The sequence below is a fragment of the Apostichopus japonicus genome, chromosome 5 (assembly GCF_037975245.1).
Source record: "Apostichopus japonicus isolate 1M-3 chromosome 5, ASM3797524v1, whole genome shotgun sequence".
NCBI lineage: Eukaryota > Metazoa > Echinodermata > Holothuroidea > Aspidochirotida > Stichopodidae > Apostichopus > Apostichopus japonicus.
In genome coordinates this window covers 19,552,685-19,564,700 of record NC_092565.1, presented here as the reverse complement: position 1 = coordinate 19,564,700, position 12,016 = coordinate 19,552,685, and the positions used below count along the sequence as shown (strand labels likewise).

General features: G+C 38.0%; 1 protein-coding gene across 3 annotated transcripts; it reads left to right on the top strand.

Annotated features, from left to right (window-relative positions):
- Positions 1-1,069: 1,069 nt before the first annotated feature.
- LOC139967954 (uncharacterized) lies at positions 1,070-11,943 on the top strand. Of its 3 annotated transcripts, none has more exons than XM_071972195.1 (5): positions 1,070-1,297; positions 3,307-3,557; positions 6,117-6,209; positions 7,174-7,260; positions 9,018-11,943. In XM_071972195.1, exons 2-5 carry the CDS (start codon positions 3,345-3,347, stop codon positions 9,177-9,179), a joined length of 555 nt encoding a protein of 184 aa, XP_071828296.1. In that variant the 5' UTR covers positions 1,070-1,297; positions 3,307-3,344; the 3' UTR covers positions 9,180-11,943. The 3 variants fall into 3 exon arrangements, with proteins under 3 accessions (XP_071828296.1, XP_071828295.1, XP_071828297.1); XM_071972194.1 differs by having other exon boundaries at positions 1,075-1,297; positions 3,303-3,557; XM_071972196.1 differs by having other exon boundaries at positions 1,082-1,297; positions 3,303-3,509.
- The last annotated feature ends 73 nt before the right edge of the window (positions 11,944-12,016 follow it).

The following is a 12,016-nucleotide window of genomic DNA, read 5'->3' as shown; positions in this document are numbered from 1 at the left end:
GGGGCAAGGGGGCAGCCGCTAGTACTACCACAAAGATGGAGTGATGCAATCAGTCTTGCCACTCGACTCTGCTAATACAAGCACTACCAGATTTGGGCACTATAATAGAAAGCCCAGGGGCCTGTTTCACAAAGCACTAAGTATGTATGTATGTATGTATGTATATTAGATCCTCCTGCAAGCAGGAACTCGCGAAGAAGCCTAATTGGCTTATCAAAGTCGCAAGCTGACCGAAGTCAGTCTCTCACATTCATATTTAACGTCCATGATTATGAATTGTTAATTGTTAACAACTCTGTAACTGGATGACATACACTAATCTGGGAGTGACTCGAACCGGGGACCTTATGATTGAAAGGCACCGGTGTTAACCACTGAGCTAACACTCCGTTGAAGTCGCGTCTTAGTGTAAGTCGAGTCCGCACAGCACTAAGTCATGTGTGCGTAAGTCGAGTTTTGTGAAACAGGCCCCAGATTGATTAACAAAAACACAGCTCAGTGCAGGCGCATAGCCAGGAATTTGCCAAGGGAGGGGCGAAACTGTAGATTCGGCATTACACACTATCTAAGCGTATCGCCACCATGGTTGGCGCGAAGCGTACAAGAAAATTTTGGCTGAAAATGCCTCCCAGATTGCTGGAAATGGCACTTCCCAGGCCTTGTAAGTTGCATCTTATCATTTTCTCTTTTGAAATTACTAGCGATATCATAAAAACAATAATAAAAAAAAAAAAAATCAAAGGGGGGCGCGATCGGCTGCCCCCTTCGCCCCCCCCCCCTTGGCTACGCGCCTTGCTCAGTGTTCGTGACTTTCATTTCAACACTGAACAATGTATATGGCACGTAAAACGGCTACCTTATTTACATAATATTTTCAGTAAGTTCTAAAAGTTTGACTTAAATAGTCAAAATATTGACTTTTTATATCAATTTCTTTTTCTTTCTTATGTCTCTTTTAAACCACCGTATGATCTCATGTGTGCGCGGAAATTTTTTAGATATGAATATTCAATATTATGAACGACATACGACATACAGTAAAAGCATATCTGTTCTTGGTGGTGATATTTGTAAACAAGAACAAATTCCCATGTGTTAACCCTCTCCCGATTTTGAGATCGAACGATGTAGTCGAATTGCGCAGTTAATAAGAGGACCAGGCATTGGTAACATTTTGTTAGTGTAATTCGTAGCAGCGTTAGCGACGGAGCTGGTAAGAGGTGCGCCGCTACTATCAGTACTTACCGTGGAGCTAAGAGATTATACTTCCACAAATGCTGTCGAATTGGACAATCAGGTAGGCTTACTTTGTTCATGCTGATGTCATTAATGTTTCGTTTGTTATCCTGTAAGGAAAAATTGAGCCTTTGTTAAAGTTAAACGTTAAAACATCTCGAGTCGTATAGGCTAGGCCTAAATGCTATAGTAAGGTCGGTTGCGAACGTTTTGTTGAACGCTTGTGAGATAAAAGACTATTTGACGTGATGAATAATTTTAATGCAGTAGTTTTGTGGCAGTAAAGTGCCAGTGTGGATATCATGAATTAAATCTTAGTAATTTGCCGCGACCAGATCTGACCAATTCATCTGGATATGAAAAGCTGTAACATTGACACCAATTCATTCATTTTCTCATATGTACATAATTCCCTTACAAAGGAATTATATAATATATAATACATATGATGGAAATTTAAAAAAATAATACAGTTCAAGGAGGTATAATCATGTAAATTACCAGATGACCTTCTTTGTGAATTAATTTTGGGTCCTTATTACTGTTCCTTTTATATTTAATTGACAATCCCTGATAATACAAGTAGCACAGTTGTTTGCTGTGTATTAAAAAGTTGATAGCCAAACTGACCTACAAATCCCCCAAGATGACCTACTTAATAAACTGGAACAATGGCAAAATAAATGGCAAATGAATTTTAACCCCTCTAAATGTGCAACCAACCCCTAAAAGTTGTTGACTCTCACCCTTACCATGGTGTTGAAATTGATAGCAAACTTAGATGGGATTAACATATTAATAAGACAACCAATGAAGCAAAACGTGTTCTTAGCCTTCTAAAACGTACCCTCTCAAGCTGTCCCAAAGATGTTTAAACCACAGCAAACAAAACTCTTGTCAAGCCAGTAGGCTACTACTACTAGATTATGATTCAGTAGTCTGGGACCCCCATCACCAATGTGATGTGGATAAAATAGGAGCTATTCAGAGAAGAGCCGCCAGATTTTGTATGGCAGACTACTCTTATTAATCCAGTGTGACAAATATTTTTGAGGAATTAGAAAATTGGCCCATGCTAAAAACAAGAAGAAAGCACACATATAAATGGTTTATAAAATCAATAACAATCTTGTATCCATTGATAAAGACAATCTAATCATAACAAAACCTGTTAACACAAGAAACAAACATGAGTTTATCTGTCAAGTTCCTACGCTAGAAAGAATTTATATAAATATTCCGTTTTTTCCCACACTTTAAAAGATTGGAATACTTTGCCATCAGACATTGTGCATGCACCTAGTCTAGACTGTTTCAAAGACAAGCTTACTCTTGTTTTGTTAACTAATAAGTTATACTCATACTTTGTAGTGCTCGGTTGGCGTTTATGTACTCTAGTAGGATTTTTGCCGACTTAACTCATTCAGATTCAGAATTATCAAGAAAAGGGTGGAGATCTGAAAAGCCTGCTGACAACCGGATTCCATAATAGTATTTTCTCTTCATTTTTGCACTTGCAATGTTCACTGGTATTTTTAACACGTGGCAGAAGTGGGCAAACTTTCCTGAATGGTGTTTGCTCGATTGGTTATTAGCAAGTCAAGATGTTATAAAGCTTCAACATTTAAGTTCTCAGAGGTTTGCTATGCAGACCAGTGTTGTAGACATGTGCCTCAGTAGCGAAATGTGTGGTACTGTGACACCAGAACATGTTACATAAACAGGCTAATTCTTTCACATTACCTCCGAGCTACCTTGGAACTACAGTCACATTACGTCGAACAAATGAACGACAATCAACAACTAACTTAAAATCGACTCATGGGTTCATCTTTATTTATTAACAAATGTACTGTACAAGTTGACTGTGAATATTGTGATTTAGAGTTAACAGTAGGCCGCAAGCAAATCTATAGCACCATGTAGCAAAGCTGCTTCCATGACAGTATTTGCAGTGTAATAGAGTGTTTCTAGTTTATAGTGATTGGATATATATATAGTGATTGGCGGTTGTAATGTTGTGATTTTTTTCTCTATTTTCCACTTGTTGTTGTTGTTGCTTCTAGACAGGCAATCCACCACTTAGGCTGCGAAAGGTTCTATGCAAAATGAATGGTAATTGTGGCTCTGGGGATCCATCGCTCCCAACGCAAGCTGATGAATCAAGGAGACCACCAGTGCAGAACGAAAACACGCAACGGATAGGAAGTTCCGAAAGCGACGCCAGACAACAACTGGAATTTGAGAACGAGCTCCTGCGAGAGCCACTGCAGGTGAGGGAATTAAGAGTTGAAGAACTGGAGATGACCAATAGATTGCTGGTCAGTCTCTTCAACCTTCTAATTAGAACCATTGAACTATGTTCAATTGTTGTTCACATTTACATCACTCCTCACTTTAAGATGTGTCTCCTCACAACAAATGTACACTGGCTATACCGTGTCTAGAGAGCTCCTGGTATCAATTGTACACCAGCTATATCATGTCTAGAGAGCTGCTGGTAACAAATGTACACTCGAAATAACTTGTCGAGAGAGCTCAAATGTACACTCGCTATAACATGTCTAGAGAGCTGGTAACAAATGTACACCAACAATATATACCATGTCTGCAGAGCTCCTGGTAACAAATGTACACTGGCTATAGACGTCTAGAGAGCTCTGTGAAAGTCAAAGGTCATTTGTGGTTGGCCTAAGTGGTCAATGTCTGAATATCTTGTGAACAGGATTTATAAGTCAAAAAGTACCCTTTGCTTTGCAGCTTTTACATAGTATGTAAAACCCCCTTGATCAGTACACAAATACTTTGAAATGGGTGGAGGTCAAAGGCCATTCAAAGTCAGAAATCATAATCTGAATATCTTGTCAATAATGATAGTCAAGAGGTTTGGATGAAGTCCGATACTTGGTTTGTGGATTCACCTTATTGAATAAGAGAAGCCTATGTTTTCTGTGAAGGTTACAGGTCATTTGAGGTCAACAAAGGGCAAAGTCTGAGTATATTGTAAACATGATATAACTGATAAAGTGCACCTTAGTTTAAGTTCACTCTGGGTGTGTGTATGCCCCTTGGTTGGCACAAGAATCATATAGAAATTAGTGGAGGTTAAATGTCATATCAGTCTGAAACCGTGTGGACATGATAACTACAAAAGTAGAGCTTCGATGAATTTCGTATTGAAAGATAGGTTGACATATGCGAAAGGCCCTTTGCTGATAGCCAACACTAAGAAACCTTGTGATCAGTTTTACTGTTTAACGTTCTCATACAAAGTGTGGCGTAGAATCACTAAGCCAACTGGCCTTATGGTTGTTTCAGAGTTGTCCTGGTACTGTCTAGGTAGGTGTGTGGGTGTGAGCTGTGTTTGCAATTGTATAGATCTGTTTTGTATATATGTGTGTATGTGTGCTATTATCTTGGTCGTCTGTTGATTTTTATTAATTTTCTTATCTGGTGGTTCAAAGTTTCCTTTCCAAAAGAATCCCATAGGAACCCCAAAATACATTCCTTTCTGAGTAGTCATTAGTCATCAGCAAAACAACTTGATAATAGTGCTTTGTTACGGCATGATTGACTGTACTGTACAATTACAATTAGTCAAAGTCAAAGTTTGTCATATAGGTGCACTGTGCTATTGTCAGTTAGCACTACAGCGGAGGTAAGCGCTGACAAGACTATAACTTGTTTTGGTTACTTGCTGGACCCAAGGAACCTATATGCAGTCAGGTTTGTGTGTGCGTGTGTGTGTGTCTGTGCACTTGCCTTGGTCCGTGATAACTCAACAACGGAGTGATGGATATGTGTCCTACTTGCTGTGTGAAGGTGTTGCCCTATTGTTTTTGACATGGATTTTATGAATATTTATGAATTTATGGGGTCAAATGTAAAAACTATTTACATTGCAATAATACTGCAACCTTAAGTCAGATTGTAAACAAAATTGATATGTTGTTGGTTAATAGCTGGTACTTGAAGGCCTACATTTCTGGGTGCATTTTTAGGCAGGGTGGGACCAAATTTCCACCACAAATGATTTTTTGGGCACTGTTGTGTTATATAATAGCTCACACCAAGACTTTAGCCAGCGTCCTGTCAAGACATCAATTGGTTGGTATGAACATTGACAAAAATTGTAAAAAAAAAATGTGGCACATATGATTCAAGTATATACAACTCCTTTTTTTGCCAGTGACTTGACAAGATTCTGATCAAAAAAAAAAAAAAATGTGTGCATTCATCTCCTTAAAAATCTGAAAATGTTTTGCATATATCAGCATCTTCAAAGAGAAAACTTTCTGTGGACATCCAAACACAGAATTAGACTACGTATATATTATAGGCTAAACCGCCTAAATCCATCATACTGTATATTCAGATATATCCGCTGATATTAGAAAATAACATCATTATCAGCAAATTCTCTTCACCTGTTGTTTTACCCAGACAATTAGCCAACAGGTAATAGAACAAAGAAAATTGAAGTGCATACTAGCTTTCTCTCAAAGAAAAGTGTCTGAAATATTAGGCAAACGATTACCAAGCTTCCCCATGTTATTGTTCCACAATTTTTTTAACGATTGGGCCAAAGTTTGGCCAGAAAGTTCATGATTTTGATTGTATGATTTATATTAACTATAAAAAAACATTGTGCTAGAAAAGAATAGAACTAGGGGTTGGTTTGTTGGTGTTTACAATGACATGCAAACTGAGGTTTAAATGTAGTAAGTTCTATATTTTATTTTAGAATATTAAGATTCATACAACTGATAATATTTTCAGTCTGTTCAGTTCATGTGAGAAAAGCAGATAATTTTTAATGAAAAGGTTATGAAAAAGGTTTGTATTTTAGTTATCTTTGCTTAAACCTTTTTTGTCCACAGCTGAGTCAGCATTGGTTTCATAGCCAGGAATTTGTTGTCCGTGAGGAAGCGGATACACCAATAACTCATGAAGTGGGAGAAGTTCTGGATTTGGTGAGCATTCAGATCTGTATTTTCCCCCTAATTTAGCAGGGGATTTTTATGTTTTTCTTTTGTTGGGGGGGAAGGAGGTTGGAGGGGGGATTGCATTGTAAAGTACCTAAAATGTCTATCTGTAGCCAGAGTTTATAATACCTTCAGCAGTATTCTAGGTTATTAGTAAGCAAATTGAGTAATAGTTCAAAAAGGCCTGTCCTAGTTTAGACTTGATATGATGACTTGATGTCATATTCAAAGAAATGTGTGAGAACTGGCAATGTTTTTGTAGCTATTCCAGGTTCAAGGTTTCAGCTTCACATATGAGTAATCTCTTCAATGCCACCTTAAAGGAGCATATTGCGTGTAAGTTCCATTCCAAAGTGACGCCTGCATACTGTTAATTGTGACCCTTTACGCTTCTCCAAACATGTACCAAACACATTTTGCACGAAGAACATATATACTGTACCAGTGTGCAAACGATATGTACAGGCTGACCAAAACACTAACAGTGCAGCCTGCAGGACCTTGATAAATCTGGAGTAATGTTTTCCTCCGGCCATAAAGTAACTGAAAGAGTGAACTTCACTGACCAAAAAGGGAAAAAACAAACATTCAATATATATCTTACTCTGGTGATTCTGTACTTGGTACTTGTGAAAGGGTTTTCAACATAACAGTTGGACAATGTGTACGTACAACTTTTAATTTCCCATAAAATGTGATATTTCCATTATTATTATCAGTGAGGCCCATGTGCAGATTGCATCCATTTGAATTAATTTCTATCCTTTCTTCATCCTTCCTATTTGTCCTATCTGTAAAAACTTGTAAATGTGTTTATGCTTTGTGTAACTTCAGCTGCCCTGATATAAACAGTGTGTGGACACCAACACGACACATGTTTTATACTTCAATTTTTTTTCTTGTTTTGGTCAAAATGTAAAATATCTCCCCTTTATATTTTTTGGATACACAGCCGACTCAAACTGAACCCAATCAGAATATTGGAGAGGACCTCATGGTTTCAAATGGACAGGAAATGGTGCAGGCCAGTATAAATGAGGTAAAATAAATTGCGCGGTCGCTGAAGAATTAAAATTACATCAAAACCGAAGCCAAATATGCATGCAGGGATGTGTGTGTGTGAGATGGGTATACAACGACTTCACTATCATTTGAAGTATACCCATTGTATGTTATGACTAGCTGACTAATCCATGTCAACTTCAAACCTTTTTGGTTGACAAGTTTTTGAAGGTGCGTTGGTATTTGTTTGTTTTTTCCTGAACATGAACAAAGGATGGTAGGAGATGCGCTTCACAGGGTTAAAAAGGTTACAAATTTCTTAGAAGAAAGGTGGCAGGGTACCATGAATTGTTTTGATATACAGTAGATCCACCAAATGGGACTTAAGCCAACAGACATGTATGTTAATGCAAACTGCTACAAAATTGCATATTAGAGCTCCATTAGGTAAGGTATATAATGTGACGGTCTAAGGAATCCTTGTTTTGGTGCTATTCTGTAGTAAACAACCATGACTGTTAGAGGTATTTAACGTGACGGTCTAATGAATCCTTGTTTTGGTGCTATTCTGTAGTAAACAACCATGACTGTTTGAGGTATTTAACGTGACGGTCTAATGAATCCTTGTTTTGGTGCTATTCTGTAGTAAACAATCATGACTGTTAGAGGTATTTAACGTGACGGTCTAAGGAATCCTTGTTTTGGTGCTATTCTGTAGTAAACAACCATGACTGTTAGAGGTATTTAACGTGACGGTCTAAGGAATCCTTGTTTTGGTGCTATTCTGTAGTAAACAATCATGACTGTTAGAGGTATTTAACGTGACGGTCTAAGGAATCCTTGTTTTGGTGCTATTTTGTAGTAAACAATCCTTTCTAGGTGCTATTCTGTAGTACAGAATCACGACGAGGTAACGTTTCACGGAAACTTTTGGCCCATCGGCAGCGATCCAGCGAATGAGAAATCCAAACAAAACACTGTTTGTGTACCAAAACATACATCATGGGACGTGTGCGCGGACAAAGGTTTCGACCTCGGTATCTAACATTAATAAAAAATGTAGCATACACAGCGAATGATTTTTGCTGTACCCTGTAAATGCAAGGCAGGCAACTAGGGACTGAAAGTGTTCTATGTGGAATGCGTCCCTCAAACGGTCCTGTCTGCCTCGAGGAAAGTCGACAGAGAAAACACAGAAATTATGTCATATGCTAGGCACAGTGACATACATAGCCCAGCGTATAACCAAAAGCACAGTTATAAACAGAGAGGTCAATAAACGGAGAGGTCACAACAGATCGACCCGCTCTCGACCAAAACAATAACAAAGGACAGACATTGCGTTTTGGTGCAAATTTTTCATTAGCTCGATCTGCTTGAATAGGCCTCAATTTTGGGGAAGATGTACATTTTCTGTGATTACTTTTGATTTTATTTGCTACGCAATATTTCCAAGAAAGATTGAAGAGCAAGGAATCGGTCTAGTTTGTTTTTGTAATGGAGTGCTGGATGGGGCTTTAATGATATGCCAAACATTACTGTAATGGCATTTCAAAATCAGCCCCAATACAACTATCATTTCATATTTTGTCATAAAGAATAGAATATTAATTCAAGACTTAGACGACTGGTTACAGTATCTTCATTCTCATTTGTGTATTTTAATGTTCCTACAAGTCTAGTCTGGGGGTTTTGCCATGCACCCCATCAGTTCCTCTGCTTTTCTCCCACCTGTCTAAACTGACCAATGACTCTATGGTAACCTTTCAAATGATTGGTCGTTTCCACCCGCAGGAACCGGTGATTAAGAAATGTCAGCTATGTTCCGATCCGTTCCAGGGAAACCATGTATTCCAGGTGACCCACTGCCACTTATGTGACCGATTCCTGGACCACGGGCCGTACGATGCTCTGCCGCGCAGAGTCAATTGGGATCCAACGATAACCGTCCACTAGCCGAGCGATGGGGACGGACCGGTCACTACTGGCTAGAATTACTGCAGTGGTTACATCAGATCTACCCTGTCTGACTCGCGTTTGAAGGATTCAGGATGAAGACATAACTAGGATTGACCTCTGATGACATTCACCAGTTTGTGCCTCTCTGTGAGTGAAGGGAAGTTGTACTTTGTAGGAGTACTCAATCTGGTACTAGGTTTGCAAACTACCCTGAGTACCATGAGTACAAATCCATGATGGTGAGAGGACAGGAAGAGGTTTCTATCCGAGAATCGGGAACAAAACGACAATCGCTGCCAGTCTTTCGTTTACGGCTCAGAAGGCTCAGTTATTGAGTGCAGGTTCAAGATTTGCTGTAAAGTTTAACTTTCAGTTTTACCTGTAAAAAAAAGGTGAATCTGTCAACAACCAGTTGGGAGATGATACCATTGAAATTCCAACCAGTTAAATTGATTTCGAGGAAGGGACATTCGTTACGTAGCAGTGTAACTGTGTGACCATCGATCATGTTTCATTAAACATGATTAATTATAAGAGTCTAATTAAGGAAACTGTCACATGAATATCAGTAAAGGAGTATCACTTGCTGGTAACAATTTTTTTGTGAGAAAATTGTCTTTTCCAGATGGAAACACTTTGGGTTTCATTTTGTAGTCCATGAGACTATGGCGTCACAAAGCCAAAGCTGGAATTAAATCTACAATGTTATGAAAGATAGGAGTGGAATATTTTAAAAAGAATATATATAGTAATATATAGTAAAAATAACTGTATCAAAGAAGAGGTTGGGGCCTGTTTGATAGTATTTTTATCGAATGTCAAAGGTCTTTTGAGGTCAATAGGATGAAAACGTTTGAAAATCTTGTAAACATGATATCTCAAGGAAGGTCGCCTATTCAGTTCTTATATTTGGCACGTGTCAAAGGTCATTTGGGGTCAGCAGAGGGCAAAATGTGAATATATCAAAAGTGCTATTTCTCCAGAATCGGAACTTGAAATGAGCTCATATATGCATGGTATGATAGCCTTGTGTATTGTATAGTTTTTACACAATTTGATGTAGGTCAGAGTTCATTTAAGGTCACCGGGTGTCAAAACTTGAACACTGTGTAAATACAGAAAACTACAGTAGCTGCTATATATGGCTATGGCATCTCTATAAATAATACATGAACCCTATTGTTTTAAGTGGAGGGTACAGATCATGTGGGTTCAGCAGAGGTTACTTTCTGTAAATTTTAAACATGACATCATAAGAACAGCAGTTTCATCAGATGTCATATTGGCATATGACTTTCCTACAAGACCCCAGGAATTCTTTGTGAAGGTCAAAGGTTATTGGAGGTCAGCAAGGGAGAAGTGTTAAAATCTTAAAAGCACTGTAGCTGGTAATTTTGTTTTCAAGTTCAGGCTTCTTATTTGCTTCAAGTCAATGGTTGTTTAAGGCTAGCAGAATTCAATCCTTGAAAACTTTTCTCCTTATATAGGGAGTGGCCAGTAATAAGCTTTGGTTTTCAGCATGATATATTGTGCAAGGACATGGTGTACAGGAAAGCGCATACTTGTTCAGATCTTAATTGATATTGTTGTTATGAAAATGGGACTGATTTACAATTTTAAGAACCTCATTAGTAATGTCTGAACGTTTACACCATGTCAGGGTAAAATGTCATTGCTCTCACTGTCTTGGTATACATTCATGCTCTCAAAATACTTAATTGGTACAGGTTTAAGATTAAAATTTAAAAAATTACTGCACAATGTCTTAAACTGCTCTGAATACTAAAAATTAAAGACCTCCCACTTTGACACAAAACACTTGACCTTAACCTATTACAGTTGCCCTTATTAGTACTTGTTATTACAACAAGTACATTTAGTGACAGATATTGTAAAAGTATTTGCCCAAATATGATGCTGATGAAAGGACATTTGAAATCAACAGAGGGTCAAAGTCTGGAAACCTTGTAAACTTGTAAACTCAATTATTACCTTTGATGAATGGCTTTTGTGTGTCACTAACTGTCATAGGACTTGGCCTATTTTTAAGTGGATTAGAGGGGTTTCCACTTCCACTAATGACTGTTATCTGTCATCAACATTTAGAAGGGTAATACCTTTGCAATGATCAAGTTATCTGGTATGATGTTCTGGGAACTTGACTTCAGGACACATTTTCCTCAGTTGCTCTAACAATCAAGTGATTCCATATACATGATAAAGTTATAAAATCACTAAGCCTGCTGGCTTCCTGGTTATGGCAAGGAATCTGCTGGCTTTCTGGAAGCCTGCAGAAAGCCTGCTGACTTTCTGGTTAATTTATTTAAAAAGTATTTTACATCAGAGTAACATTTGGCTTTGTTTGCCCTTGATGTTGTTGTTTGCACTTGATTTGGATCAAACACTGAGCTGCACTTGATCCAGATCAATTGTTCAGGCCAGATCAAGTGTCCAAGCCAGATCAAATATGAATGCTCTGCATTTAAATGCTGGACAAATGTCATGTCTTGATTGTCTAAGAGGATTTCTTATGGATATAATGTAAAGGGCCATCTTTTGTAGCCTGGGAGTCGTTTTTATAATGTTGCTACAAGAGAAAGTTGGGGCCTTTGTATCATGCAGTTGTTGGATACATTTTTATTTTAACAATTTCATCCACCTTATGAAGATAACCATGCCATGAGCCAAAGAAACCTTGTGTATATAGTTTGAATATGTAAAAAGTGTAAATATAAATGCGCACAAAATGTAGCAAATCGTATACCATCTATTGTGTTTCTTTGTGTTATATATGATTTAAAAAAAGGGTAAATCTTGCAAGAGCTGTTGGGTCT

What these genes read in the sequence shown, in the direction of transcription:
- LOC139967954 (XM_071972195.1), top strand. Translation starts at nt 3,345, where the DNA reads ATGAATGGTAATTGTGGCTCTGGGGATCCATCGCTCCCAACGCAAGCT. An exon ending in AGATGACCAATAGATTGCTG is followed by an intron (nt 3,558 to 6,116) that starts GTCAGTCTCTTC and finishes TTTTGTCCACAG; the next exon opens with CTGAGTCAGCATTGGTTTCA. An exon ending in TGGGAGAAGTTCTGGATTTG is followed by an intron (nt 6,210 to 7,173) that starts GTGAGCATTCAG and finishes TTGGATACACAG; the next exon opens with CCGACTCAAACTGAACCCAA.